The following is a 27,869-nucleotide window of genomic DNA, read 5'->3' on the forward strand; positions in this document are numbered from 1 at the left end:
ATTGGTTTACTATAAGCCTTGCCTTCAGTGTGCATTTCTGTCTGCCACTGGGTACAATCTCCTGGGAAAATAAAGTCTCAAATTTACGGCACAAAGGAGGTGTGTCAACCACTGTGCAACCCAGTAACTGTTGGTAGCATTGTTAGGCTCGTTATTCAAAAAACTGTAATTTTTTATTCATTACTCTTTTAAAAGTAATATTTTTACTTCACGTTTTACTCACTGTAAAAAGTAATTTGTTATACGCCACATGTCATTATGTTTAGGCAACAGCAGCCCATTGCAACCAACGCTGCAACATCAACAAATGCACTTCCTAGCCTGGATGGTTAGGATTAGAGGAAGGAGCCACATGGGTAAGTGTGGCATTTCGTGCGCACGCTATATGTTCCATCCAGTCATGCCCTTGAATGTACGAATTCAGATGAATAAAAAAAAATAGATAAAAATAGCTAACATAAAGCTAACTCATTGTCAGATGATAGCAGATGTGCTCAGAGATCGCATTTTACCCAATGCGTTCCACCTCTCCACACAGACTGTTAGGCCCATCTGCTGCTCAATCTTGATTGGTTAATACTAACCAGACTACAAACAGAAACCAGAACACTTCCAATACCCATTCTTTTTTTTTTACCTTGACCTACAGACTCTGCATACATATGCAGAAATAGTTTATAGAGATGAGCCTTTCGGCAACTTAAGATTTAGCGGAGCATTAAATTTAAAGTTAACCATTCAGCTGTCAGAAGTTAGCTGATCTGCTGCACTCCGCTAAGCTCACCTGCCCTGAGTATCTAGTATGAAGTTGTGCTGATCATTCACTGACTATCCAAGTAACTTTATACACAGCAGTTGAACCATTTTGGCATCATGTGTCCCTGAGCATCACTCTTCATAGGAGTGAACGGGTCCCAAGTTCAACCATAGACTGTATATAAAGATAGACAACATAACAGTTTCCCCAAAGTGTAACATTTTAATCTTGATCGCCCCCTGGTGTCTGTCTGCAGTATAGGTCATAAAGCCTGCCCCTCCATGTTAGTGTATTGGACATAGGCCAAACTATAAACTCAAAGTACACGCCTAATAAATTTTTCCTGAAGATGTTTTTTGTCACTTAAGGTAGTTAAGACTCCCTGTTGTTTTATTCACGTGTTTGTTTTTATGATTAATTTGGTTTCAATGAGATATTAAATGATACAATCAGGGGACATTCAACCATGATTGACAATGGTGTGCACCAATCCATGCACTCGCATTCAATGGAGCTATTGGCTATTGGTCGGACGGGTGTTTTGGTGGGAACTCCCCCACCGCGGATATCGTTACTGGAGACTCCGGCTCCGAATGACTTAACTAATGCAATATGGCAGCGCCCATACCCCGGATATTTTAGCCTTACTTTAGCAAAGTAGGGTTCAGTGGGGGTAAGTCGTCCATCTTTACATACAGTCTATGCATTCAACATTCAGTTTTCTTATCAATCAATGGTTGTCACTGGATGTAAATTGTGATAAGCACAATCATCCTACCATAACTCTCGGGATACTGAATTGAAAAAAAACCCAGACTGCAAAAATTCTTGTATGGTCAAATTAATGTGAATGTCACAGGGCAAAAATTGCATAATTTCCAGTCTTTAAGACACCACCTGCCACTGAATTGACACTGAATGTTTCCTGTGGACATATTGTACCAAGAAATAATGATTTGCTTATTGACATGGTAACATTTAATGAGCTCATAAGGTGCAGTAATTATTTTTGCAATGATGTCAAAACAATACTTGTTGCAAAAAAAAAAAAAAGAACAAAAAAGGATGGTAAATAATACCTTCCATAGCTGTGTGTGCAAACATGTTAAAAATGAGTCCTCATTGGTGAGAGTCAGAGTCCCAACATCAAATTGGAGTCGAAGTCCTGGAATGTCATTTTTGGGGGAAAAACATAACGACTACTGCCAGCCTCCCAAAATGAGCTGGCTGTAGTCCTTAAGCGCGGAGCCTATACCCGGCATGCCTTTCCCCATCTTCCCCCCTTTCTCTCCTCATGTTTCTGAGGTCAGTAAACAAGAAGTGTGTGTTTCCCTTTAAGGAGCCCCCACCGTTTGCACAGCGGAGGGAGGAGGAGCAGGCCTGCGGAACAGCGGCTGAGGAGGGAAAAAAAAAAATCCAACAGAGGACGGTTTCAAGTCCCCCCAATAGAAACTGTGCCTGATTTGTGGCCAATGTTGGAGATGTAAAAAAAAAAAAAAAAAAGAAGGGAAAGGGGGGGAGGGAGAGGAGAGAGAAGGAGGAGGGAGGCGGAGGGGGAGGAGAAGGGGGGGAGGAAAAACACTAAAGGGGTAGCTATGGAGATGGAGCGTTTTCCTGGCTGCTTTCTTTGACAGGTGTTGAGTGGGGCAAAAGTCTTAAAACAGAATCCAGCATGTACGCCAAAGGTAAAGGAGCTGTCGTCCCTTCCGATAGCCAAGCGAGAGAAAAGTAAGTGAATTATGCGCTATATGTAAGACTTTACCTGCTTATCATGCAGGCGAGGGGGGCAGAGGAGGGGAGTCCAACTTTCTAAACTAGCTACTGTTATTTAAAAGGAGTGTACCGGACTAAAGTGCGCTCCTCTGCGCGCCCCCCCTCCCCTCCGACCACCTTAGAGGTGCGTCTCTTAAACTTTTTAAAAATTATTGTACCTCTTGTTTGCACTTTTTTTGCACGCTATATTAATTAATATTCTCTGTTCGTGCAAAGCTAATTCCTCATGTGCAACCTTTTTTTTTTAATTTTATTTTGGAGAGCAGCAATGTATTTTTATGTTATGATTCATAACGCACGCTTCTGCAAGTACAAGTAGCGCGTTTTCATTCCGGGTGAAACATGTTTCTGTGGGGTGGATGTGCTCGTCCCTGTGCGGACACACCGCTCGGTTCTTGTTAAACTTTCCGAGATGAAGCTGCTGCATGCTCGACTTATTTTAGAAATAGAAACGCGCAGCTTACTGGGGCTGTTAGCTGTGTTTTGTTTTTTTTTATGCGTAAAGCCGGGCGCAAGCAAACCTGGCGATGAAAGGGAAAAGTTTTGTCCCATTCAGCAGTCATACAGCGGTGGTAAACTTTTTAGCATCCGCTCACACGAAGGAGAGTCATGCTGCCACGATCATTTAGCTGTTAATATCAAAGAAGCAGACTTAAATTACAAGAACAGTTGATGAATGTTACACCGCGTGTAATTCTGCAGGGTTTTTGTGGCTGGAAATATTGCAAAAAAAAAAAAAAAAATCACTTTTTCGTGTTAGTAAAACGTGCAATTTCATCATCCGTTCGTTGCATTTTGTGTTAAATGTTCTTTTTTTGTCACATAAAAATCACACGAGTAAAAGTTAATGGATTTGTGCTTTTATATGAACGATAAAAAGCAGATATAACTTTAAAATGTCCCTAGCTCTACTCCTAATGCCTGTTCTTTATTTCGAGAATATTTCTGCATGTAGCCATTCAAAGCTCTCTTTGCATCCCAGCATTGTAAATCGGTGCAGTCTTTTATCAACATTAGCTTTTTTTTAAGCACTAAAAAAGTGTGAGGTTATAGAGGAGTGAGCAGGGATCCCTGCTGAGATGCAATTGTAATCTAAAAACACTGTCAGGTCCTGAGAGGCTGTGCTGTTCCACAGCACCTCATACATCTGTAATAGAAACAAAATTTCTTTAGAGACTCTCTTGCATTTTTTGATGCATTGCCGTGTCACATTCAATTGATTAAGCTTTCTAGAGATGTGGCTCGCTTATGTGCTTAGTGTAAGCTTCCTCGAATACGACTTTGTACCACTTCTGGTGCCACGAGCGTTTAATTTCACTCTGAATTCACATCAGATTATTGGAAAATTGAGCAGCTCCGTGTGTGTTTGTGTCTGCGTTGAGGTGGAGGAGTGAATCCTAAATGAAAACAGTCCCATGTGGTTTGACGAACAGCAGGCAGAGTGACCTTTGAACCAGCATATGATGCTTTAATATTGCATATGAACCATCAGCAGACGTTAGGCTGCTTCCACACCTGTTTGTGTGCCTTGGCTTAGTTACTTTATTTACAATACATCAGAGGCAATTTGTGATTTTAGATGCTGTGTTTTTGAGACAGTTTTTAGTTGCACTTGCTTGTTCAGGGAGTGTGGATTATGTTCCATGTGTTATTGGGAGTGAAATCAGTGCAGAGGCAGCATGTATTTCAAATGATAGTGTAGGAGGAGGATTAATAATTTAACTCATAAGAAATACAAGTCTTTTGGGGGCTTGAAAATGATGAATGCTTCTGTGTTAAGGCTGCTTGTGAACACACTCGAATTTGCCTTTTTTTAGTTTGTTTATTTGCATTTATTTCATTTAACAGAAACCCCACAGTAAATATCGTATCCTTTAATGCTGTGTGTATATTTAGTTTAGCGCCTTTGTGTGTGTGTATGTGTGTGTGTGTATGTGTCCTGCTCGTCACAGGCCTATAGGTATTGTCCAGACATAATGGATGACGCTTGCCCTCTCCCCTCACCTGTCTTGTCACCCTAACCTGCCCCGCAGGGCCAACACATGTTTCCTTGTAAATGTGGAGCTCACAACAGCTGCCTCAATGCATCACTGAATTAGCTCATATTCATATTTACATATTCATATGGCTCTTTGCATATGCAGATACTGAAAAGAGGGCGCCCCGGATGGACTTCCGATTAAAGCAGACTCACTCATACAGTGTGACAGAGTATTACAGCTGCAGTGCCGGCTTACAGGATTGATTATCGAGCCATGTCGTTAAAGAAACTATAAATTGGTGAGGTTGCAATCAGTTTTGGTCAGCTGGTATGTTCAAAATATAAGGGAATATTAAAAATAGTGACATTTCTGTACATCAGCTCTAATTATATTGATTAGTGCTCTTTGTGTTTCACAGAATATTTTTATTCCAGTAATGTGTAAATGTGCGCTGGTTTATGCTGAGTATGGTTTTGATTTAGACTGAGTTGCGCCATATTGCAGTGAGATTAGACACACAAACTTGTTGAAGGAAAAGTAGTGAGTGAGTCGAGACTGGAGAAAAGTGTATTTTGTCTAGAGCAGTGTTGTATATAGTTCAAAGCAATGAGACAATATGAGGTTTTGGGAAGGACAGGTGATTTAGACCATCTGGTGCCACAAGGTAGAAGTTGCAGAGCAGAATATAGCTCCTGTAAAGACTTCACTGCTGCAAGTTATTTGGGGAATGACGTGTCAGTAAATTTACACATGGGTACACAGTATTTCACACAAATTTTATTCCTGTACGCTGTTTGATTTTGTTAGCAACCTGGCGTTATTAAGAGTGATGACCAGCTGCTGAAGCTTTTCGTGGGAATTAACCTCACCCTGGAAGTTTTGGAACAGCCAAAAGTATCTTTACAGTATTTTTGTCACGGTTCTCATGGTCATTAAATTCCTGGCAAAGTTATGAAATTAGACAAACTGTTTTCCAGGCATGGAAATGGTTTGGATTTATCAGAATGTTTAGGGAAAGTTTTGAATGTACTTTGCTTTGGCAATTTTTTAAAAATATTTTGATAAAAATGCCAAAACATGTTACTCAAAATGCATTCCTTGTATGAGGATACTAATTTTCAATCTTTTGCTGCGCTGTATGACCGTTGAAACTAAATAGACCAGACTGTCATTGCATCGCCGCCAAGGCCGCGCCCCCTTTTGTAGTAAAGAAATGCTCTGTCACATAAGGAGAGAAACTTCTCTTACACTGAGATTTTAAGCACACGAGAAGCAGAATATTCACTGTCAGTGTGATAAATCACAGAGTGATGCTGGTGAAAGTAACTGCTTAGAACAGCCAATGTTAGCTTGAGTGGGAAACAAGCATTTGTTGAACAAAAGATTAATGCAAATTTGTGAAAATTATAATCCAAACAGTCCAAATCCCACTGGCATCTGTAGGATCTCGGCTGTATTGCTCATATAGGATTAAGTCGTGGAAATGGGGTAAAGTATTAGGGAAAAGTTATGGGAAAGTTTTGATGATTAATTTGTAAAAATGTGTCTGATTTTTACACCAAAGTGTCTTTTGACTCCAAAAAAAGAGTGAGCCTTTAAAAAAAAGTTAGGGCAGCGATGATAAAGGCCTGTCACTTACTGTATGTGCTGCAATGCTGTCTGTGTTGCAGGTTCTCCAGTGTTTTTATCAGCGTCTGGTGTTGCAATTGTACCTTATTGTCTCTGGTAATGATGATTGGTTGATTTCAGCTCAGAGTTGTTCGCATGTTATGTGCAGTCTGCAACCTTCATAAGATATAAAGATATAAAGTAAATTGTGCTCCAAAGCACAACATATTCTTCTGTGTTTATAGTACTGAATGCTTCAGTTAACAGCCACCTGAACAGCATACAGTAGTTCTCAGGTTTGGTAAACAAAATGTTTCAATATACAAGCTCAAGTGTGCATTTAAGTGTGTTTGCGACACTGCACAAAGCTGTGTGTGTTTCTATTTCCTTCAAAGCCTTGAAACCAAGGCTCGAATCCAACCTGTTTGTTCAAAAAACGCAACATAAAACAGTCACATGTGTCTTTCACACTTATGTGGATTCCTCCACACAACCGGTACCTCGCCATACAAGGTGCCATCCAGCCGCCTGGTTTCGCTGTCTTGAGATCACAGGTAGCAGGCACGAGGGGAAAGTGAAGTGTTTTCTTTGCACATCCTTGAGAAACATTATTGTGATCAGACATTTTGTAAAAAGAGAACATGCAACTAACAATAATAAAGGGAAAGGGAGAACCAGTGCCCTTGTGACCAAAGAAATTAATTACTCTCCACTTGTTTTTTTTTCTCCCTGCGTTTTATTTAATTTAATTTGAACAGGGGTAATACAGCAGCTTCAATATTAATGTCACCTTATTATTTAGTAACTGGAACCCCTTTGAAATATGCACTGATGAATCCGACTTCCTAATTAAAGGTGCCATTCACAAAAATATTTAATAGGTTGATCAAACATCTCTTTTTTTTTTTACTCACATTCTTAGTTCCCAAAATAATTCAGCTCCCCGCGTTTGTTTTCTAATCCTCTGTGTTTGTTTACAGACATTTTTGTGCGATTTTAAGTGTCGCTGGATTTGTTTGGGAAAAGAACTTCAAGAACTTCAAGTTAATCAGTTTGTTTTGAGCGCGGCGTTCTTTACATCCTCCGCTCCTCCTCTGGCTCCTCCCTCGTATTTACATGCAGTTTAATGGGGATCTTCAGGTCTGAATGCATGGTTTTGATTCTACACAGATGGCTCTGCCATCTGCATTTTAGCCTTTTGAAAGAAGCATAAAGAGCTACGCACCAACATAGGCAGAAACATTGCACTAAAAGTAAAGAAACCCTTGATTTACCCTCGGCACCCTTTGGCTGACTGCTTTCATTCAGATATGTCAACAGTCAATTAATGCTGCCTTTCGTCAGCTGCTTTGGGTGCATCCGCACAAATTTGTTAGTTTTCTCACTTGAAATAAAGGAGACAGTATAAATATTGAGGCTACGTGACTGAAGTTGTTAATCAGTCTGGCAACAGAGCGCACAGAAGAGAAGTGTGTATGTCTTTAATCAGCATATAAAGAAAAGCATCTGCCTGACAGACAACAGGTACAAAAGACCTCGCGTGTTCATGAGAATGGAATCTGTTTAATATAGAAAACAAAGGATTGGATTATTGTTTGTTATTGCTGGTAGTTATTATATTATTGTCCTCATTAACTGCAGTGGGAGGAGGCTTTGGTGATGACAGGACTACGTCAGCTGTGCCAATATAATCTTTAATAGCAAATTATTATAAATCTCTCTGACAACTAAAAATGAACAAGTTATCAGTCAATTTAGCTCTGAGGTTAGAGGATATTTACAGGTGAGTCTGTCAGGTAAACGTCACAGAGTCAAGCTCACAGCTGGTAGAAAGTGTGAGGACTAAATGTTTTTGTGTGTGTGTGATGTGTGTGTGTGTGTGTGTGTTTGTGCATGTGTGACAGAGTGTGGATTAACCCATGGCTAAAGCCATGCGTGTTTACACGCGTATTGACACTGATTTGTTTTGACAAAGGAACTGCCATAACAAAGCTAAGCAAATATAAACAGTGTGTGCACTGGGAATAAGCTTTAGTGAAACAGCTTCACAGTATCACAGGTGTCTCAAACAGGCATCCAATCTCTCATTCACCTTCAAGCGAAACACCACGTTCACACCTGTTCACCACCACAGCGTCAGATCTATACCGTTTTTATATGATGTCTATAAATATTTAATATTTAGGAAATAATATTTTGTGTTTTTATGCGGTTACGCTTTTGTGTTACATTCAGTGCGCTACCAAATACATAAATTATGCATGCTATACGTGTTTATTCTTTTGTGATAGATAATATATGAAAGCAGATGCAGTAGCGAGGGCTGCTGAAGGCTCCTCTATCACTTCCTCCGTTCATACCTTACCTCACCCTGCCCCTGCCCTCGCCGCTGAATTATTGAAACGAAGACATGAAAGTTAATTTGCTAACTGTCTGTGCTTTAGCTGGCTAAACTCAGCCGAGACGCCCTTGTCTCTGGAGGCGAGTGAGGGAAAGGGAAGGCTGGATGGGGCAGCCCGGGGCTAAATGTCAGGTGTGTTTCCTGGGGACGAGGCAGTGGCAGAGATCTCCTTGATGTGCGGACGTGGAGCAAAGTAATAGTCAGGAAGCACGAGGTTAGGAAGGAAGATTCACCAAGTTGCTACATGGTAGAAAAACTGTTGCAAACAACATGACTGAAGAGGGTGAGCAACAGATGCACCATTTGGCTTTGTGTCTCTTTTAACGTTTAAGTCACACGGCAGCTTTTTATCTTGAGCCTTGACATTTAGTTAGCAGTCAAAGCACAGGTCAAATATTCTTCCTCCCACTCAGACAGATCTCCTTCTCATCATGTAATTTGCATCAACACTCTTTAACATTAAATTTCATCCGTGGACAATTGAGGAAGAAGGGAGCGAAATGTTTTGCTGAGGAAATTCGAGACATGGAGTGGACTGCATGGTTGTGGTTTTGTCTTGTAAGCATCTCATCTTTTATTCCTGAGTGACATGTGTAACTAGTGCAGGGTTCACAGGGAAGGAATTCAGGTTTACAGTATCCACAGAGGAAGAAAGTTGAAGCCCTGACCTTCAGTTTCCCTCTGACGCAGCGCTCCTGTACTGTAAACCCTCCCATGTCTCCTTTATCTACCTGGCCTTCCTCAGGCTTTGCTCCATCAGCGCGCAAAAAAGTCTCCTCCTCAGCCGAGTTACACTTACTGCTTCTGACAGAGTAACAAAAGGTGTCCCCTGAAGCCTGGATTGAATGAGTATTTTTAAATAATGCATTGCAGCCGGGGCAGGTGCCCATCACTAGGGCAAAGAGCCCCTCAGATCACACTGGGCTCTGCCATGAAAATTTCATTGCATTGCCGCATTGCTCATGGGAATCTGTGTTCGATCCTGTACAGTGCGGACGGTTGTTATAGGAGCTGACGCCTGCCGCTGGGTATTTCACACTGCAAAGAGGGCCTCGTTTTTACATTTCACACCAGCAAACTTCACCCAGAACCTGGGACACTTAAACATCCCCTGAACTGTTTAGACGGATAAAGCAAAAACAAACATGGACAATTATGTCAGAATCACAGTGAATGACCAAAAAAACACAAAACAAAAAAGGCAAACCTGATATTCCAGCACGCTCTCATCCCAAGTAGTTACGTATTGCCTTTTTTTTCAGTAGACTGCTGCGTCTACGTATTACGCTCTAGGTATCCTCCCACTCCTGCTGTTGACATTCTGGGATGCCGCAACCAACAGATGTCAACAAAAGCACTTGGCAACCACCGTCAGGATGTCAACAAAAACACATGCTCAGGATTAGACTACAAAGGCACAAAGGCACAAAGGCTCGATATCTGACATCAAAATCACTGATGAAAAGGCGGTATGTGATACTTTGGAATGAGAGCGGGCTGGATATTCAAGTACTGTTGCAACCATACTCAATAGCGTGATTTTTCAATCACTTTTCAAAATCGGATTTTTGACTACTCCACTTAGTTTCAGTTTGTTTTACTCATTGAAAAAATAACTCAAAACAGTGTCCTCTGACCGCCCAGTTGCAAATCAGCAGATGAGAGAAAGGTGGACCTGTGCACACACATGTGGATTCTTTACCTCTACTCTTTGCCTGGATTTTGTCTCTTTGCCTTACATTATTGCCAGAGGTCTGTGGGAGCATAAACGTAGTATAAAGGAGAACTGGATACCACGTTCAAAGACGGCTGCCCATTCGTTCTTATAAAAGTTATTTACTGGGCGTATATGCCCTAAAAGCTTCCAGGTTTCCTCAAGGTCCTGTGTTTTTGGCCCACAGAACATGCACACTTGAGTCACTACACCAAAATTGATTTACAGGCCAATGCCATGGTTCTCCTGAGAATAAATGATTACAAACTCTCATGTTAAAAAAAGAAACTTTTATTTATAGTTAATATTCTCCCAAAAAGCACACTAAAACATCAGTGCTCTTTATTTTCTAACTTAAAAGTATCGGGTATGTATAAAGAAAACTAAATGTGATATTAAGTAGGGTAACTGTTATTTTCTAGATTAACGTGAGTGTTTAAACTGACAGTGAACTAAATTCACTTTTTTTAATTTTCTTTTCTCATTTTCAGACGACACGTAATTAAACATGATAGACTTGTTCCCAAACACAACACTGATCAGTTTCACTTAACAATACCGGGACAGTCACTCCATTTGAGATCAATATTAAACATTTACAACAAGCAGTTTGCTCCCTCCTGTGACTCACACGTCTCACAGTCCTCCGCACATGTAAACTGTGACCGGGCCTTCAGTTGTGACGCCTCTGACCACCCCTCCATGTCCACCCCTCCATGTCCACCCCCCTCCATGTCCACCCCCCTCCATGTCCACCCTTCCATGTCCACCCAACACATCCGCACTCTAATGAAAACTCTGTCCAGCTATAAATCCAGTGTGTTTACACTACGTTTCTGAACTGGGTGTTGATACAGTTGTATCTGATGTAAGAGTGAGAAATACAAAAGATGATAGCATCTAGAGTCTTGCTAGTTGAAACTGGTTTGGACCAGCTGTAGCAGATAATTTTCTTTAAGCAGATGGTTGTCAAGACATTGCAGTGAAATTCTGTGATATCTTTGAGATGATGAATCAGGTTGCTCAACTCTGGACTGGCTCATTATTGATTCATCCAGTATCACCCAGCATCAACCCAAACATCATAACTCTGTGTCTGCTCCGGACACGATGCATGTGATCAGCATAAAAACAGTCGCGCGGCAGTTCCCCTCGGCTCCATGTCACACCTGGAGACAATTGCTTGCAGATGATTGCAGGTTGTTATGTCGGTTCAGACTTCTCCACTGTCGTGAAAATATTGAGTTGTTTCTTTGTGCTGGTGAGTTGCAAAGGCCTCTTTGTCCTGAAACTGTCAGACTGAGAGGTCCACGTGTGTGTTTTTGCAGGTTCATGTGTAGTCCAATGGGCAAAATACTGGATAGCTGAGATGTTCCCGGTGATTTGTTGCAGAAACAGAAGAAGATTGTTGATATTAAGTAGCTCTTCGGTTGAGTTTTGAGTCTGGTCCAGCTGCTGTCTTCTTCATCCCTTCTGGTCTCTCAGAAGAGCTTTAGCAGAGTAAACAAGGCAAAGTCAGTGACAAGTAACAAGGATGATGAGTCAGCTGAGCAATGATCTGGTCCCCCCCCCCCAAAATCACACTCTGTGATATGGAGACGGTTTGATTTTTGGTGGATCTGATTCAAAACAGGCCACAGAAACTTCATACAGTAACTAGCTGGGCTCTCCATGAGTTATTTTTTTTTCCTGAGCATCAGTTTTGACTTGCGGGATGGATAATTGATCTGAAAATTTGTTCAGAGCTGATCAGATCGATGAATCAGAGGAGCTGCTGCCGCTGCGAGTAAAGGCAGAGTTTTAGACCCAACAGAAAGAACAGTTAAGTTTTTAACGTAGCTGTATGGCACCTGGTGCGGCGGTATGTACCGTCAGCCGATAACACAGCCAGACAAAACCTGTCACCGCCGTATGATGCGCCAGTGGACGGTGTAAGGTTGAAACGCTGCCGCTGAAGACTTAATACAACCTGGAAGGTCCCTGTGGGGCGGGCAGGTTGGGGAGTGGATGGATCCAGTTTACCACAGACTTTCACCTGGGAGCCCGCTGTTTGCTTCCTAGATGAATGTAGAGCCAAACCTTGATTATTTTCCTTAACCTAACCACCTGCTTTTGCCTAATCCTAACAATGTGCTTTTGTTGATGTCCGTAGTTGCAGCATTCTGGAAAGTAAATAGACACAGAAGGACACCTAGAGCAAAACATGTAGATACCAATGTCCACTGACAAAAGCCACAATATGTGACGCCTTGGGATGAGAACGTGTTGGTTTATAATGTATGCCTGCAAAAGAGCTTGTCGCATCTTCCCGCCACCAGCAGCTCTCTTAAAGTCTATTTTTGACTTTAATCTGTCCATTTTTTTCTTTTTTATCTGGAGCATCCACTCCAGAAAGTTCTTGGACGCTTCTTAGGATTTTCCACCATAGCTTTGGTCAAACTTCTAGCTGCTGCTCGGTTGCTGGTCTCCCCTACTTTCCTTTTATTTCATTAAATCTTTATTTGAAACTGTCAACACTGAGAGTTTTAAAAGAAAACATTAAAATCACGCACATCCAGATAAAGCATTGAGAAAACAAAAGAAAAAGCAATGCACAACATAAAATAGACGACGAAAACAACTTAAACGTAAAATAAATACAAAAATCTAACCCTTATTTCACAGCTGGGTAACGTGAAATGCATCACAGGAAAGTTACCACAGAAACCAGACACTAAACTCTGGTGTACTGAGAAATGCAGGGAGTTTTCCCTGGTGGCAGAAGTTTTATCAGCATTGTATGAATTTGTGTGGCATGGGCTTGAATATAACAGGCGTTCATTTAAATATAAAAATTCTGCACTCCAGCTCTAACACATTATATTTTGTTTGTTTAATTCAGACAAAAAATGCGTATCCGATATGCATCAGTTGGGCCTATGTATCTGATGCATAGATTGGCATCGACATGTGTGTGACACCTTAAAATAACAGGAATCCAACAAGCAGCGTGGTGCCATCTGAGCGTCCAACTTCAGCCGCATCTGAGGATATTTTTCGTCTCCTCTGAGCGTGTTTCTCTCAGCGTCTTGTTTCAGCCTCTGTGCCTCAACAGCAGAGTTCCTAAAACCACAGGGATATGGCTGAGTGCCACAGAGGCTCTTTAGCTCGGAGCTGCAGAGCTTTACATCACACATTTACAACCCCTCCACAGTGTATATGATCTCCACGCTGTGAAATCTTGTTTATCCGAGCTCCATCTAAAACGACACAGTGATGATTTTCTGCCAATTGTGCACATTTGTTGGATGTACGTTGATGATGGGCTGCTTGGAATTAAACCAGTGTGACACAGACCAGGATGAAGAGATAGCATGACCTTGTTTTTAAATTTTATGAAGTAATCCTTTGAGCGAGTCCTGTTTTGAGGATGGTAAAAGATCCTGGACACTAATTTCTTTCCCTTTTTCTCTGTTTTCCAGGTTAGCTTTATATGTGTACGAGTATTTGCTGCATGTCGGCGCACAGAAATCAGCACAGACCTTCCTGTCAGAGGTAAGACGTTCTTTCAGTTTCCTGTTTCTAAAGCGTGAGTGTGGTTCCCCCTCTATTGTATACCAGGAAAGGAATTCACATTTAAAGCTTTAAGCAGCTGTTGAGTACTGAAAGCGGCTCTGTGGACACCGAAAACTGTGGCAATAATAATACATTAATGAGCCAAGACTTTTTTTTTTTTTTTACAGCTGCTGAACAACAGCAGTGTTCCTTTGAGTGTTTATTAATTTGGGACAATGTAAACATGGCATTGGTTGGGCTACTTAATATGATTACCCGCCCTTTATTATTAGCTCTAATTTGTAATCATAAACATTGTATAATTAGAGCAGTTTGACACATTGTGGGCATGTGTTTTTGCTCGCTTTTCTGCTATGACATTTAAAAGGATAGATTTTTGGAAGTGGGGTTTTATGAGGTACATATACATAAACAGTATGTGACATACAAAAGATGTCACTCAGCACACCCCTATTTTGGTGAAGCAACAAAACTTTATTTCCCACCAAAAAAAGTCAGAATTATTTTAAAGTGTATGCTTCATTTTGAGTATTTTCACTGCTTTACCGTAATGTCAGACAGTGATTTCCAACATGAAAATGAAGCAGGTATGTGACTCTTTTCAGAGCCAGACTCCAGTCAGAGAAACAGTGGTTTAACTCTTTGAAACATGTGCAAATTATTTTGATTTCTCTCCAAAATATGGGGAAAAGGCAACAAGCAACTTGACAAGACATGGTCCAATAATTAGCAAGGGAAAAAATCCTGAAAATCAGTCAAAAACTAACAAGAAAATATCCTAAACAAAGTGCTGAAAATGAAAGAAAAGATATAAACTACTGTATATATTTTATCATATTTTTTTCTGCAACATGATTTTAAATTTTAAATTATTATAATCGTAAATTTAGTTTTTTTCTGACTATTTTTTCTGACAATTTTCTGATAATCATTCCCACTTTTATAAAACTAATTGTTAGGTCATTTTCCTGTCACCCTAATAATTTCTTGCAATGTGTGGGACATTTCAAGTTGGTCATTGCCTTTTTTTCCCCATGTTTTAAAAAAATTAAAACCAATTTGCTCAGGTTTCAAAGGGTCCGATGGCTTTTGAAAGGCGCCTGTACGCAGCTCAAGAAAACTAATGTTGGTTAAAATTGCTGAACACAGGAGCTGCTGGTCTACTGCTGCCTCAATCTGTAATTTTGTTTGTGTTATTGAGTGACTTTGGTTTTTTAAAGTGTTAGTATGGATTCACCAAAGTCACGTATTATCACAAACAAACAAACTTATCAAGGTAGCGATAGACCAGCAGCTCCTGTTTTCAGCGAGCCAAAACTACTGTTTTTCTCAATGGAGAGTTTACAGCTGAAGCCTTTAAGTGCTTCCTCTTCAAAATGCACTGTCTAACACTAAGATAAAGCAATGAAAATAATCTCAATATAGCATACACTTAAGTTGATATTGATTTCTTTTTTAGATGTTACTTTTTTTTAGGTGGCTAAAATTTATTGTGTTGCTGGCCCCCCCATCTACAGCACTACATTGCTTAGTTTTCATGTCGGACTCAGTCTGCTTTTCCAAACTGAGGACGTGCCAACTGACTTCTTCTGTATGTAATCCACTAACTATTGAAAAGCACCTCATACAACAGGACGTAAATAAAATACAAACTACTACTTTAAGAAGCAAAGCCAGCTCCTGCAAAGTTGAATCGAGTGCACCTTTAATATTTGAAACCATTCCAGACGTAACCGTGTGTCTCAGGTCGACCGGACTTATTAGTCTCATATTAGGCCCCTGAACTGTTGAAGAGGTAAGGTCTCTAATGTGTTGCATCCTCTTCCTTAATGGACATCCTTCCTGCTAATGGTCCCACGTCCAGGCGGTCTCTTGTACAACACCTCTCCTGCCCTGCTGGCTTTATTCAGCTCCACTTAATACACTCCCCAACACTGAGAGGCCTTTACTGGCAAGCAAAGGCAGCTCTATATCATTCAACTTTAATACTGACAGCGTTTATCTGTCATTTCATCAGGTGAGCTCAGTGTAGAGTCACTGTGTAGAGATACTGTTGCACCTGCATAAACTCACACATGCACGCTGCACAACCAGAAGGGAGAGAGGAGCGAGCAACAAGCAGCTCAGCTGCTCATCTGTCAGAGGGATAGCAACAGGCTCTGATGACGTGAGAGAGTTGATTTTTAAGTTGAAATGTGCTTTTATATCAATGTAATGAAAATCAGTGTGTGATGGAAATACACCCCCTGAGGGAACATACTAATTTTAGCTCCTTTACCGGCAAAATTCAATGACGAGGCACTAAAAAATACCGTCCGTCTCCGTGAAAGCTCGAAGCCCAAGCGCTTAGACAATGTTCAGAATTTAGTTGGCACAGTTTTAGAGTAAGATTTTAAAACTCTTTGCTGCTTTTTCTATTTTCTAACTTGTTTTCTGGTGTGTTTGTGGCATTGAATGTAACAAACCAGAAAAAAACAACAGAAAAAGACTCTTGTTTACCTGTAGTCTACTGGCAATGGGAAAACAGTCTATTTCATATTTTAATGGGTTTTCCCACATTAAAAAAACATCACATATACACCTTAATTTTGGTGTCAAGAGGTATTTTCTGAGATGATTGATATAACTCTTATGTCTTTGTTATAAGTATGAAGCTACCACTAGCAGCCATTTAGCTTAGCTTAGCATGAAGACTGGGAACAAGGGAAGACAGCTAGCCTGGCTCCGGAAAAAAAACACATCAAACACATTGTGAAGTGTAAAAACAAAACGTTGTGGTTTTGCAGTGATGATGGTCTTGACTATTTGCGTCTGGCAGCCAGTGCAGAATCCAAAAACCCTTTATTCCTTTAATATGCTAAGCTAAAGATAACTGGCTACTGCAGGCAATGAGCTTTGCCTGGGGGTTGCTTTTGTAGAATGACAGGAGGCCAGGGGCCTGTTAATAAACAAACATTAATAATATGTATTAGATCAAATTAATAAAAGAGGCAACTCCATACACAGCAGTCGTAAACAGGTCAGGTGTACGAAGGGTCTTTTCTAGGTTTTGGGGAACATTGGGGGCTTAGGGATCATCCCCTTGCACTTGGGGGAAAAAAAAGACAGAGAGAGAGAGATGTGTTCTCTGGCACTTTGTTGACATTCAAAGTCGAAAAAGTGAATACATTTATTGTTATTGTAAATGAGATAAAGGTCGGCAGGCCACCAGGTATTGTTGGCCACCCTAAGGTGGTAAGTTGAGTATCACTCCGCTACTAGCTTCATTTTTACTGTGCCGGCATGGCAGCGGCATAAATTTTCTCATCTAACTCTCAGCGAAAAAGCACAAGTGTTTCCTAAAATGTCAAACTATTACTTTAATGGGCTGCACCTTCAGAGTTGATGTTGATCGAGCTTCCTTGAGGTTCGTCTGCGACTGCTTTCAACCACAACCATTTATTTTATGTCTGTAAACTGAAAAGAACTGTCACTACCAATATCAGATGATAATACCCTCATTTATATTCTTAAAAAATGTTATATCTCCTCCAGTTGTCTTGAAATGTTTTTTGAAAAAACAGAGAAAAATATGTCAAGAAGAGCATATCCTGAAGTCACTGACTGGGATGTGGCTGTATCAATCAGCCGCAATCAGACAGAAATGAGTTGCTTTAGCTTATAGTGTGCAGGCTGGCTGGCAGCGGGGCAGCCGGGGCTGCCGGAGGACGGTCCAGCTGCCAACAACCACCATCGGAGGCCTAAAATATGAAGCAGAGTTGGGGGAGAAGCACGGGGAGATCAAGTGGTCGGGCTGCAGAGAGCCTCGCTCATTCCAGAGCCCTTGTGGGTGAATCTTCTTCCAGAGATTGAGTGTTATTGGTTAGCTGCTGGAAAGGGGTGAAGTTCTGGGTCGCAGGCAACCGGAGGCACACACAGACCCACACACACATTTAAACGGCCTCAAACTGGAATTAAAACAACATCGACACAGACACGGATTAAACCAACATACACGCAGGCGCACACAAACAGTCCATGTCCACGAGGCATGCATGCAAAGACTGCTAAGTCAATTTGACGCCAGTTGTCTCGAATGTTGCGCCTGCAACAGTGTATTGCTTAATGATTTTGTTTATTTCAAGCACAGCATTTGTGTTTAGTTGTCTTATATGGTCAGAGACTGTGTATTTGGATTAGACTGACAGTAATGGGTACATTTCCCAGCAAACACAGCGGCTCGACCTCTCACCTCTCCCCCTTCTGGAGCAATAGGCTTTAAGTGTTAAGGGATTTCTCACGAGTATTTGAAGGAGAGCTGCAAACAGACATGATTTGTTTTACTCATCTATATCGCTCAATGTTCAATCACCATGTTAGCACTCAGTTCAGTGTTCTCCAGATGTTTCTTGAAGCACACAGAAAGTCATCCACTCTGCTTGCTTTGATTTTTGCCTGTGATCCTTTCTTTTTGTTGATCATTTGCCTTTTTTCGTCTCTTCCTCTCTGTGATCCTCCTCTTAAACCTCCTCAATATTTAGTGCCTCCTTGTTCTCCCTTATTGCACTGCCACTTAAGAAAATCTCCACTGTTTTGATAACACAAATAAATTGCTGCAAATAAATAAAATACAATTTAATTGAGAGATACGTTCAAGAACACACATAAGGGGTGTAAAAGATGCACTGCAAATAGATGCGTAGACAGATTTATTGCTTAATTAGGGGCCACTTCTAACTGCAAAACTATATCAAAACATCAGTTAACATACGGACAACTTGTGCAGTACAATCCAAGTCTCATTTATCCACTTGAATGTTGAATGTAAAATCAAGAAATTTATGTCTTCAACTATTTCTAAAAACAGATGCATTTTTTGTGTAATCCTTTCTATTTAAATCTGAAGCAAAAGGGAAATTCATCTATGTGCTCTGCAGACTCCAATACTAAGGTTGTATAAAAAAAATGCACGTTTAGGAAGTACTGAAAACACAGCTGGATAAATGAGACTTGGATTATACTGAACGAGTTGTGCAGATATTTTGATTTTTATATTTGATATATTCGCTGTTTTCCATGGAGGAATGCAAGAAAAAAAAGTTCCCTTCTTGAATTCGAGGTAACACAGTATAGATACACAAATGGTTACTTTGTGGGTGAAGTAATTATTTAAGTTGAAAAGTGATGCAAGTGATGATTTGTTTCATCATCAATAGATTTGGCATTTAATCTTGATTGAACAATCTATCAGTTTTGTCTCTAAAATACCAAAAAATAGTAAGTAATTGTATTAGTCTAAAACAAAAAGAGATGCACTTTACCTACACAAATGACAAAGAAAAGCATCAAATTCTCACATTTCAGGAGCAGAAGCTATTTATTTCCAGTTGATCAACTAATAGATTAAATTTAAAGTGCGTTTCTTCTCTTTTTCTTCTGCTTGTTTTGACAAATTGGTGAATGTGTTTATCTGTTTGCTTTTTTTCATTATTTACTGTAACTTTTTTTTCTAAATCCGATGTATGTGTTGTTTAAAGTGTGAAGATGTTTTCTTTCCAATGCCTTGAGATCTCTCGACCTCAACACCTATGTACCCCACTGCCTCTTTTTCACAAGCAAACACACACACACACACACACACGCACACACACACACACACACACACACACACAGACAGAGAAAAACACACAGAATTGTTTCAATAGATAAGGGACTTTTATCCTCTCAGGTATACTGACAACACACACACACACACACACACACACACACACACACACACACACACACACACCTGCTGATCTAATGAGAGCACTATCACCTGGACTCTGCTGCCTCAATTAGCCTCTGTTCCTCTTCAGCGAGGAGTGCACACACATAAACACACACACACACACACACACACACACACACAGACACACACTCTCATATTTATAGTATACACACAATACACTTCTGTCCCCAAGAGGACTTTGCCACTCTATGCTCTCCTGCACAGTGCAGCAATCAGCTCTTTAGCAGCATTAAATCAACAGGCCCAACCCACATATGGCACATCACATCACTATAAACTGCACTGGGGAAATCTATAGAATAGACACTTCAATAGAAATCCAAAGCATGGATCTAATTTTCCATTTGGATATATAGAAAACAAAGACATATCTTGCTGCTGTCTGCTCACACTTGGGTGAATTGTGTATGTATGACTATGTGAACGTGTGTTTGTGTGTGCGGAGTCATGTCAGTGGGAATGTGTGAAGCAGGCAGCGGGTCCGCTATCGCCCACCGGATCTTATCTCGGTGTCCAGATACAGGCAGGAGCTCTGCTGGTTTGTGAGGGCAGTGGAGAGGGCCGCTGCTTCAAGACAGTCACACTTTCTTATCCACAAACGCTGCGCCGCACTGCACTTCACCGCACTGGCCTATTTTTCTGTCCGGCTATCGCTCTGTCTGTCTAAAGTTGGGAGGACAGTTGAGCGAAATGATTACATTATGCATAAAACATGCAGCGATGTCTAATCTTTCATTTCCCTCCTCTGTCTTCTCCCCTCTGTTCTCAGATCCGATGGGAGAAGAACATCACACTTGGGGAACCTCCTGGATTTTTACACTCATGGTGGTGGTATGTATAGGTTGCTCCTCTTGCTTTTTCTGTCTCTTGACCACACGCACACACGTTATTTCAACAGCTCGCATTCATAGAGCAGAAGTACTCTTGATGGTCTGAAAGAATTTGCAGGGGTGGAGAGGGACAGTAATTGCAGGGAATGCTAAGTGCATCATCTCACACATGTTTAAGTGCTGTTATCTTGGCGTCCCTCTGATTGACAAGTGAGCTAACTTGCTTTGCTGTGTTATTTAAGCGGAACTGTTTTGGGGTTTTTTTGTTTTTGTTAAACCTCACATCATTGTGTGCACTGTTCAGTCAATATCAAAACCAGAGACTAAGTCTGACACTTTTGACCCCTCCTCAAACAAAATGCGGACAACTGCAACCCCCCATCGCCCAAAATTTTGTGGGTGAGTATAATGTAGTATAATGCAGCCATGGATAATGCTGCAGTGAATTCAATTTGATACATTTTGAGCCACGATGTCTTTGTCCATATTTGTGGAAAAACTGAAACATTGCATAGATGTAAGTGTGCATAAATCTTTTTTTTTACCGGTTTGTATTTGTCAATGTTTTGACAACTCAGCACCATTAAAAGTATGCTGAGAAGCTATTAGTCGCCCCTGTTTGCATTGTACTAGTGGATGAGTTACTTCGACGCTGAAGCAGACTTAAAAACGTGATGATTCTAAGGCAAGTTCTGGAGTAATAAGGCATGTCTTTCTTCTGTGATCTGTAAGCAGATTTATGAACATTAGATTGCTGTTGACATCAGAGACAATGATGTCTTCAGAAAGTGTAAGTTGCACTGGATCTACAAACATGCAAATCATGTCTGTTGTCAGATTTGACTGAGTTATGAGTGCCATTTTTGAGGAGTTTTGTAATTCAATTTTTAAAGCAATTTCACTGTTGTAGACACATTTGCAATGTTGGAATAAAATTGTGAGAGTTCTAGTGCAACTTGTGCGTGCTCACATAATCTCAATCATGTGATGTAAGGTGGTCATAAAACTCAGTCCGAGTTGTCTCAAGTCGGTCTTTTTCTTGTCTTGGCATTCCGACAAAGTCAGCCATGGTTAACGTTATTTTAAGATTTTAGTCTTTGCTTGTGTGAAGTTCAGTGACGTGAACATTGTCAACAACCTGCACTCTCTCCTCCAGCAACAAACAAGAAGCAGAAAACCAGAGCTGCATTCAGTCCCCATAAAACATAGCCAAACATTGTTTAAACAGAAACGGTGGTGCATTTAACACCCCGTTGTGTTATGCAGACTTACTGCCTTTTAATATGGCAGGCTGATTCTGATTCAGTTCAGAGGGGCTTTATTGGCGTGGGAAACATACATGTACAGTGCCAAAGCAAGTGTGAAATAAAAATAAAAAGTGTATGTATAATTAGTAAGATCTACCAGAATTTGGTTTATATGTAAGCTGCTGCTGATTGGGTTACACCTCTGACACACCCATCAAAGGAGAACCTACCTAGGAACCTAGAAAAACCTACATCAAAACCTGTTGTATATCGTTTCAAAGAAACATGTCGTTCAGCAAAGCGATGCACAGGGTTTGGAGATTGAAGAAACAGAAAATACGAAAGGGGATGCAGAAAGAAGAAGATCGTGTATAAGTCTTGGTTCTGTTGTACTGTGTAAGAGGAGAAACTGGTGGTGTTGTGGAGTGAAAAAGAGTCTGTGGGTAATTTGGTGTGTGTTTTATCCACCAGTTAGCACTTATTTTAGTTGGAAATCTTTGTGAAATGGTTCCTCCTTTGATTCCCACGGTCACCTTCCACTAATGTAGCGCAACTAACCAACAGAGGATGGTATCGAGTTGAGACAGCAAAATTCAAACTTTGTTTATCTTCATAGATTATACCGATGCAAAATTGATAAGAGTCAACCATTTTACAGTCAACATATGATGCCATTTAACCCGTGTTTCTAGAGTTATGTGTTTTTGCGGACATGTAAGTTGTTAAAATGTCATATTTCTTAAAGAGAGTTTGGCTTAATATTTTCCCCCATGAACAGGATCTCAAAAGGAATCTAGTTGTAGTCTTGCAAATAGTGATCTTGCAAGATCCCCAGTCTTTGCAAAATCTCACGGCGTGCGTCTTCAATCTTATATTGTCTTTTGATGTGAGAGGATGTCAGACTTAAGTCTTTAAAAATCCTTTCAAAGTCTTGTAGTGTATGGTCGACAATATTTGCTGCTGCTGCAACTGCTAACCGTCTTGGTGAGCGGGTCAAATCAACAGGCCAATATGATAAGTTCCCTTTCTTTTAGAGCAACAGCATGTTCACCTCCTTTTCACCCCATGCATATCTTTGACTCACATCTGTCCTGTCGCGCTAGTTTGAAAACCTTTTATCCCAATGCTCCATTTAACAGAAGACGGCTCTGACGTGGGTTGTTCGTCTTTCCTCTCTGCGTCTTTAAACAAATCTGTCAGATCCCTTAATGCTAGAAAAAATACAGGACAGTGTTTTCTATCTGGCTGGGAGAACAGGGTCAGTGGGCTTAGGGCCTGACATACACTTTTTTTTCCATGTTTGAATTACAATGAATGGGAACACCCAAACGTAGGATTCCCCCTCTTTCCAAATGACAGTCCCAAGAGCTTGAACTTAAAGGCAAAGAAGAGAGCAAACAGGCAGCGAGGAGGAAGCTGGAAAGGATGCAGACAAAGAATCAAGCAGGCAAACAGGCAGGGAGGTTGAATCCTCGGCAAGGCAGCACGAGAGGCGAGGAGAGCCAGGATAAGAGGTTTGACAGGGCCCGCTTTGTTTGTCATTCATGCTATCCTGCTCATCCCCAAAGCCCCCCGGCCAGCCCTGTGTAATAAACCCGGACATGCGGCTTCATTCATTCATCCTCTCTGGCCCCAGTGTGTGTTGTAATTGTGCAGCCTGTTGACACGGTTCATAATGGTCCTTAAAGAGCCTGGCTTCTCTCAACCTGACAGCTCTCAATTGGACAGCTACCAGTAATACTGACAGAGTGACATACACAAACATACAGCGCAGCGCAAGTTTGCTCTCGCCTCTGCCTGAACCAATAAGAGGGCTCGGGGAGACTGGCCCAGTGTGTGTGTGAGAGTGGGAAACAGAGAGCGCTCGCAGTGTGTGTTCTGACTGTATTGATATATTTCAGCAGCGTGTGGGAGATGACCTAGTGTGTGTGTGTGTGTGTGTGTGTGTGTGTGTGTGTGTGTGTGTGTGTGTGTGTCTGTGTGTGTGTGTGTGTGTGTGCGCGCGCCAGAGCGCAGTTGGAGAGCAGGCTGATGATTAGCCGGGCTGAGCGGGGCAAGGCCCCGGTGTAGTCTGACCTAGCTGAGGGGCGTCTGTCTGGGCAGCACGTGGACACGGAGACTCGCCGGAGTTGGGGTCTGGGGGTCGGCTGCCGGGGGAGGAGGGGAGGCGGAGTCCCCTGTCCACCCCTACGCCACCCAGCAACCCCCCCCCACACCCCTCCAACCTCCAAAACAAAAGCTCCAGATGGTAGGAAAGCCACCAACCTCCCTCATCCCTCACCCTTCGCTCCCCCTCCCTCAACCTTTGTCTGGAGGCCTGTCCCTTTGTTTGCGGAAGAGAGACCCCCGAACGGATTAACTCTTTGCATTCCAGCCTCTTTTGTGTTAAACAGCCAAATCTAAGACCCCGACCCGCCGCCACCCGGCCCCGCCCCGTCGTCCCCTCCTCAGCACCTCGCTGGGGTTTTCTTCCCTCCTGTGTCTGCTTCTGTGGGCTGTTTCCTGTAGGATGGCGTTGGTGGGGAGCTTCAGAATGAGACCAAGTCTGTAAGAGGGGGAGGTGGGGGAGGAGGAGGGAGCCTGGCGGTGGGGGTCACTCATCCACATCTGTTGTTATGGGTGGAAGGATAAAGAAAAGGCTCAGCGAGGGCTGCAGGTGTTGATTGTGTCATTAGCTCCCTCTCTATTGGCTGCCGCTAGTTGTCTCCTCCTTATCCCAAAAATCGATTGCTTTAACCAGTTTTCACTAGATGGCCGCTGAATCCTCCATGCACCCCCCAGCCCCCCACCCCCCTCACACACACACTCACGCACACAAAAAACACGCACATAAAAAAACATGGCACAACAACAGTATGTAGAGATATCCTCTGTGTGATTGCCTCTAGCTGGAATTCTCGTTTGTGAGGGGCAGAAAAAACAGCGAGCGTACAGCCGTCCTCTGCTGCTAAATGTCTGGACTGCGATTTATAAACACACACTCTTCTCCACCTATTTCTCCTCTACTATCCTCTCCATAATGTATCCTCACAGCTTAGCGCTCAGGACGTAAATTGGAGCAGCTGAGTTCGAAAAGCCATCAGCCTTCTAGCAGCAGTTCTGTGCCAGAGATGGACCATCGCTGGCAGTTGCATCTAAATAAAATCCAATAGTAACACCAATACAGTCAATTCAGCTAATTTAAAAGGAGTTGTACGGAGTTTATTGTATCAGGATTCACTTGTTTAACAAACTGCTACGATTATGCAACATAACAAAAGACTAATTCAGGCTGGTGGAGGTAACCAAAGAATAATGCATCAGTGGTTTTAAGTTAGAGTAAGGGGAAGTTTTTCTTTTCTTAATGTTCCTCCAACATTGCAGCATATTCTTTCAATCAAGATATATCATATCCTGAAATAAGAAATATTATGCTAACTTTATCCAGCATTTACAAAACTACTGAAAGAGGTTCCCTTATAGAAAAATTAGATTTGGTCACACCATCCCTAAAATCAGCAGAATATAAGACCAAAAATCAAATAATAATTATAAATGATAATAACACCCACTAAAATCTGACTTTTGTTTTTAGTGGCAAAGGTTACGGCACAATGCTATTGTTTTAAATTAGTCGTCACCAAGTTTGAGAGAGAGACTGAACAAGAAACGGATATAAAAAAGAAGTAACCACAACCACTTTTTCACTGAATTTACTAATTAAATAGTTTACTAACCCTGTTTACTGGTGAGCGTGTGACATCAAACTTGATACATCAGAAAAGTGTACAGAAGGGCATACTTGTCTACTGGCAGTAGAAAAGGTGCCATCTTTTGACAGCCTAAAAATGTCATATTGGTCTGAAAGCCCATTTCTTTGACAGTCTGTTATCCCAAAAACAAACGTTAATTGCTCCAAAGTCCTGTTTCTACCAAAACACACTCCCTGCAGTTTCCCAATGGCATTTTCAGTCACAGATCCCAGGTGTAGTAACATAACAGCATAACCAAGTAGTTTTAGTGCCTAAACCTAACCACACAAGACCGAAGCATTGTAGACAGATGTAGCGTATCTGTGGTTTACAGAAATATACATTACGGGGCTGATCACACTGAGTAGCATTGCACCAGATGCAACTGCGACTCCATGCCTTGAGGGGAAAAGTTGAAAATATTTTAAGTTTAATGCATGCCCAAAAACCACCAGAAAAAACATGTTGCGCAGCAGCAGCAGCAGCAAGAGAGGAGGGCCCGACAGGCGCGCCGTACCATACGGAAACAATAGTTTTGCTGGCGACACTTCTCTAGCGACACATCTCGGTGTGATCACTAAGTGTGTAATTTTTGAGAAACGGGACTTCAGAGAGATGGGCTTTCGGTCCAGTTAAACTTTTTTTGGATGTGTACAGTTTTGGAATTTTTGGCCATCAGAATAATTGGCAGTCTTCATTGGAAAGGAGTCTATCGCCTTTTTTAGTTGGCTTCCCACGCTTAAAAAAAACAGCATATATGTGTTGATTTGGTGGGATTTTGGGTGTATTTGACAAGTGAGTGATTGCAAAGCATGTTGACAGTACTGAATCCATAAGAGAAGAAGCTATAATGGTAATGCATCTCTCCATGGTGTTCTATTTTAATTCAGCTTCCCAAAAGAGATGCTGCAATTTACAATCACTTATGAATTGAAAGGCTTTTCTGTTACCGACTGAGAGTGCACCTGTGTGATCAGACATTGTGTCTTTGGCTTTCTTGAAGTTTTCTTAAGTTTCCACTTTGTACCTGGATGCAGGAATATCTTCCAACTGTATGTGTAACAACACACAACTTAATTTTATAGTTGGTTCCTCTTAAGCTGTCAGTCTGTAGTATTTATTAGCCACACAGTCCAAAGGGAGTGTTCCTGATTTACATGGCCCAGTGATGTTGTTGTTTTCTCCTGCCTGCTGAATGCATTGTTGCTACCTGGAGAATAGCTGGTACTTGAGTCAAGGTAATAAAGACAACTGGAAGGGTTGTGTTTCTCCGCCTCCGCTCTGTGATTGCAGCATTTTGCCCAATTAAGAAGAAGCCTGCTCTGATAAGAGGAGGAGACGGCACGGTCGACTCTCTGTAACTTTGTTTTTTTAACTTTCTGGTTCTTTCACTCGTGCTCTGTCTGCCTCCTTATCTCCATCTGCCTCCATCTCTGTCTTAATTTCTATGTATATTTCCGTCTCCTCTGACTCACTGACTGACTGGCTGAAGACGCACACAGGATTATCATGTAGACCTGCCACCAGCAGCCTGTGTGTCTGTCTTTCTGTGTCTTTGTTTACACTTCTTATTATAATGGAAAAGCACATTGTAACCACTGGCTTTGTCAGACCACAGTTAATTGCAAATAATTATCGTGATGGCATTTAATTTTAGTAATTGTCTTCTTCTGGACGGCTGGTCGCTAATCCCTTCCTCCTCTGTTCTGGATACAAAGTGTATTTGTATGTATGTGTGTGTGTGTGTGTGTGTGTGTGTGTGTGTGTGGTGACAGTACCAGCTTGTGTTTTTTTAGCCTTGTTTCTCATTTGAATGACTAAAAAAAAGAGTTTGCATGACCCCAAGCTGCAATTTAAATCTCTCCTGTGACTCTTCAAAGTAAGAGCAGTTTAAGTTTTCCTTTATACTGAGTTGTGTGGCTCAAATACCATCAGTTACTACCCATAATGCCATAAAGAGCTTCCCATGATGAGATGATTAGATTGAAATGATTAGATAATTGGATAGAAAATTTACTATTACAAGGGTGTGCAGAGTACAAGATTTCTTGCAGATTGCTGGTGCTAATTAGTCGCGAATGTTGACTTCCCAGATAATTTCTAAAGATTAGTGTCTCTGAAAGGGAAGCGACAACAACCATGACACAGACTTTTTTCTCTAAATGTGGGTGGGATTGTCAAATCAGAGCTAACAATGGTCCCATCTAGTCTTTGCCTGGATTCACTCCCAGTGATATATGAGATGGGACAGTTGATGGGAATGGTTTTTTTCCCTCAGTCCACCTTAAAATCTGCCTTTCATCAGTAAAATATTAGAAGAATTCTGCTTGCTTATCTGTCACCCATACTTACTTAAAGGAACAGTGTGTCAGATTTAGGGGGGATGTTGTGGCATCTAATGGTGAGGACTGCAGATTGAAACCAGCCAAAACCTCCCCTGGTGAGAATTGTTCACTGTTCAGGAGGTTTTTACTGGGAGCTGAATTAACTACAGAGGTCGC

General features: G+C 41.5%; 1 protein-coding gene across 2 annotated transcripts in view; it reads left to right on the forward strand.

The window, feature by feature from the left end:
- Positions 1-2,306: 2,306 nt before the first annotated feature.
- ssbp4 (single stranded DNA binding protein 4) overlaps positions 2,307-27,869 on the forward strand; it is a 112,128-nt gene continuing 86,565 nt past the window's right edge. Inside the window, exons 1-3 of one of the 2 annotated variants that reach the window (XM_042481907.2) lie at positions 2,307-2,485; positions 13,697-13,769; positions 20,330-20,391. In XM_042481907.2, coding sequence (XP_042337841.1) covers positions 2,430-2,485; positions 13,697-13,769; positions 20,330-20,391 — 191 coding nt within the window. In that variant the 5' untranslated portion in view covers positions 2,307-2,429. The remainder of the gene's footprint in view (positions 2,486-13,696; positions 13,770-20,329; positions 20,392-27,869) is intronic. The other variant, XM_042481914.2, reaches the window with a different exon arrangement.

Source organism: Plectropomus leopardus, chromosome 5 (genome assembly GCF_026936395.1).
Source record: "Plectropomus leopardus strain MGB_pleo_1.0 chromosome 5, ASM2693639v1, whole genome shotgun sequence".
NCBI lineage: Eukaryota > Metazoa > Chordata > Actinopteri > Perciformes > Serranidae > Plectropomus > Plectropomus leopardus.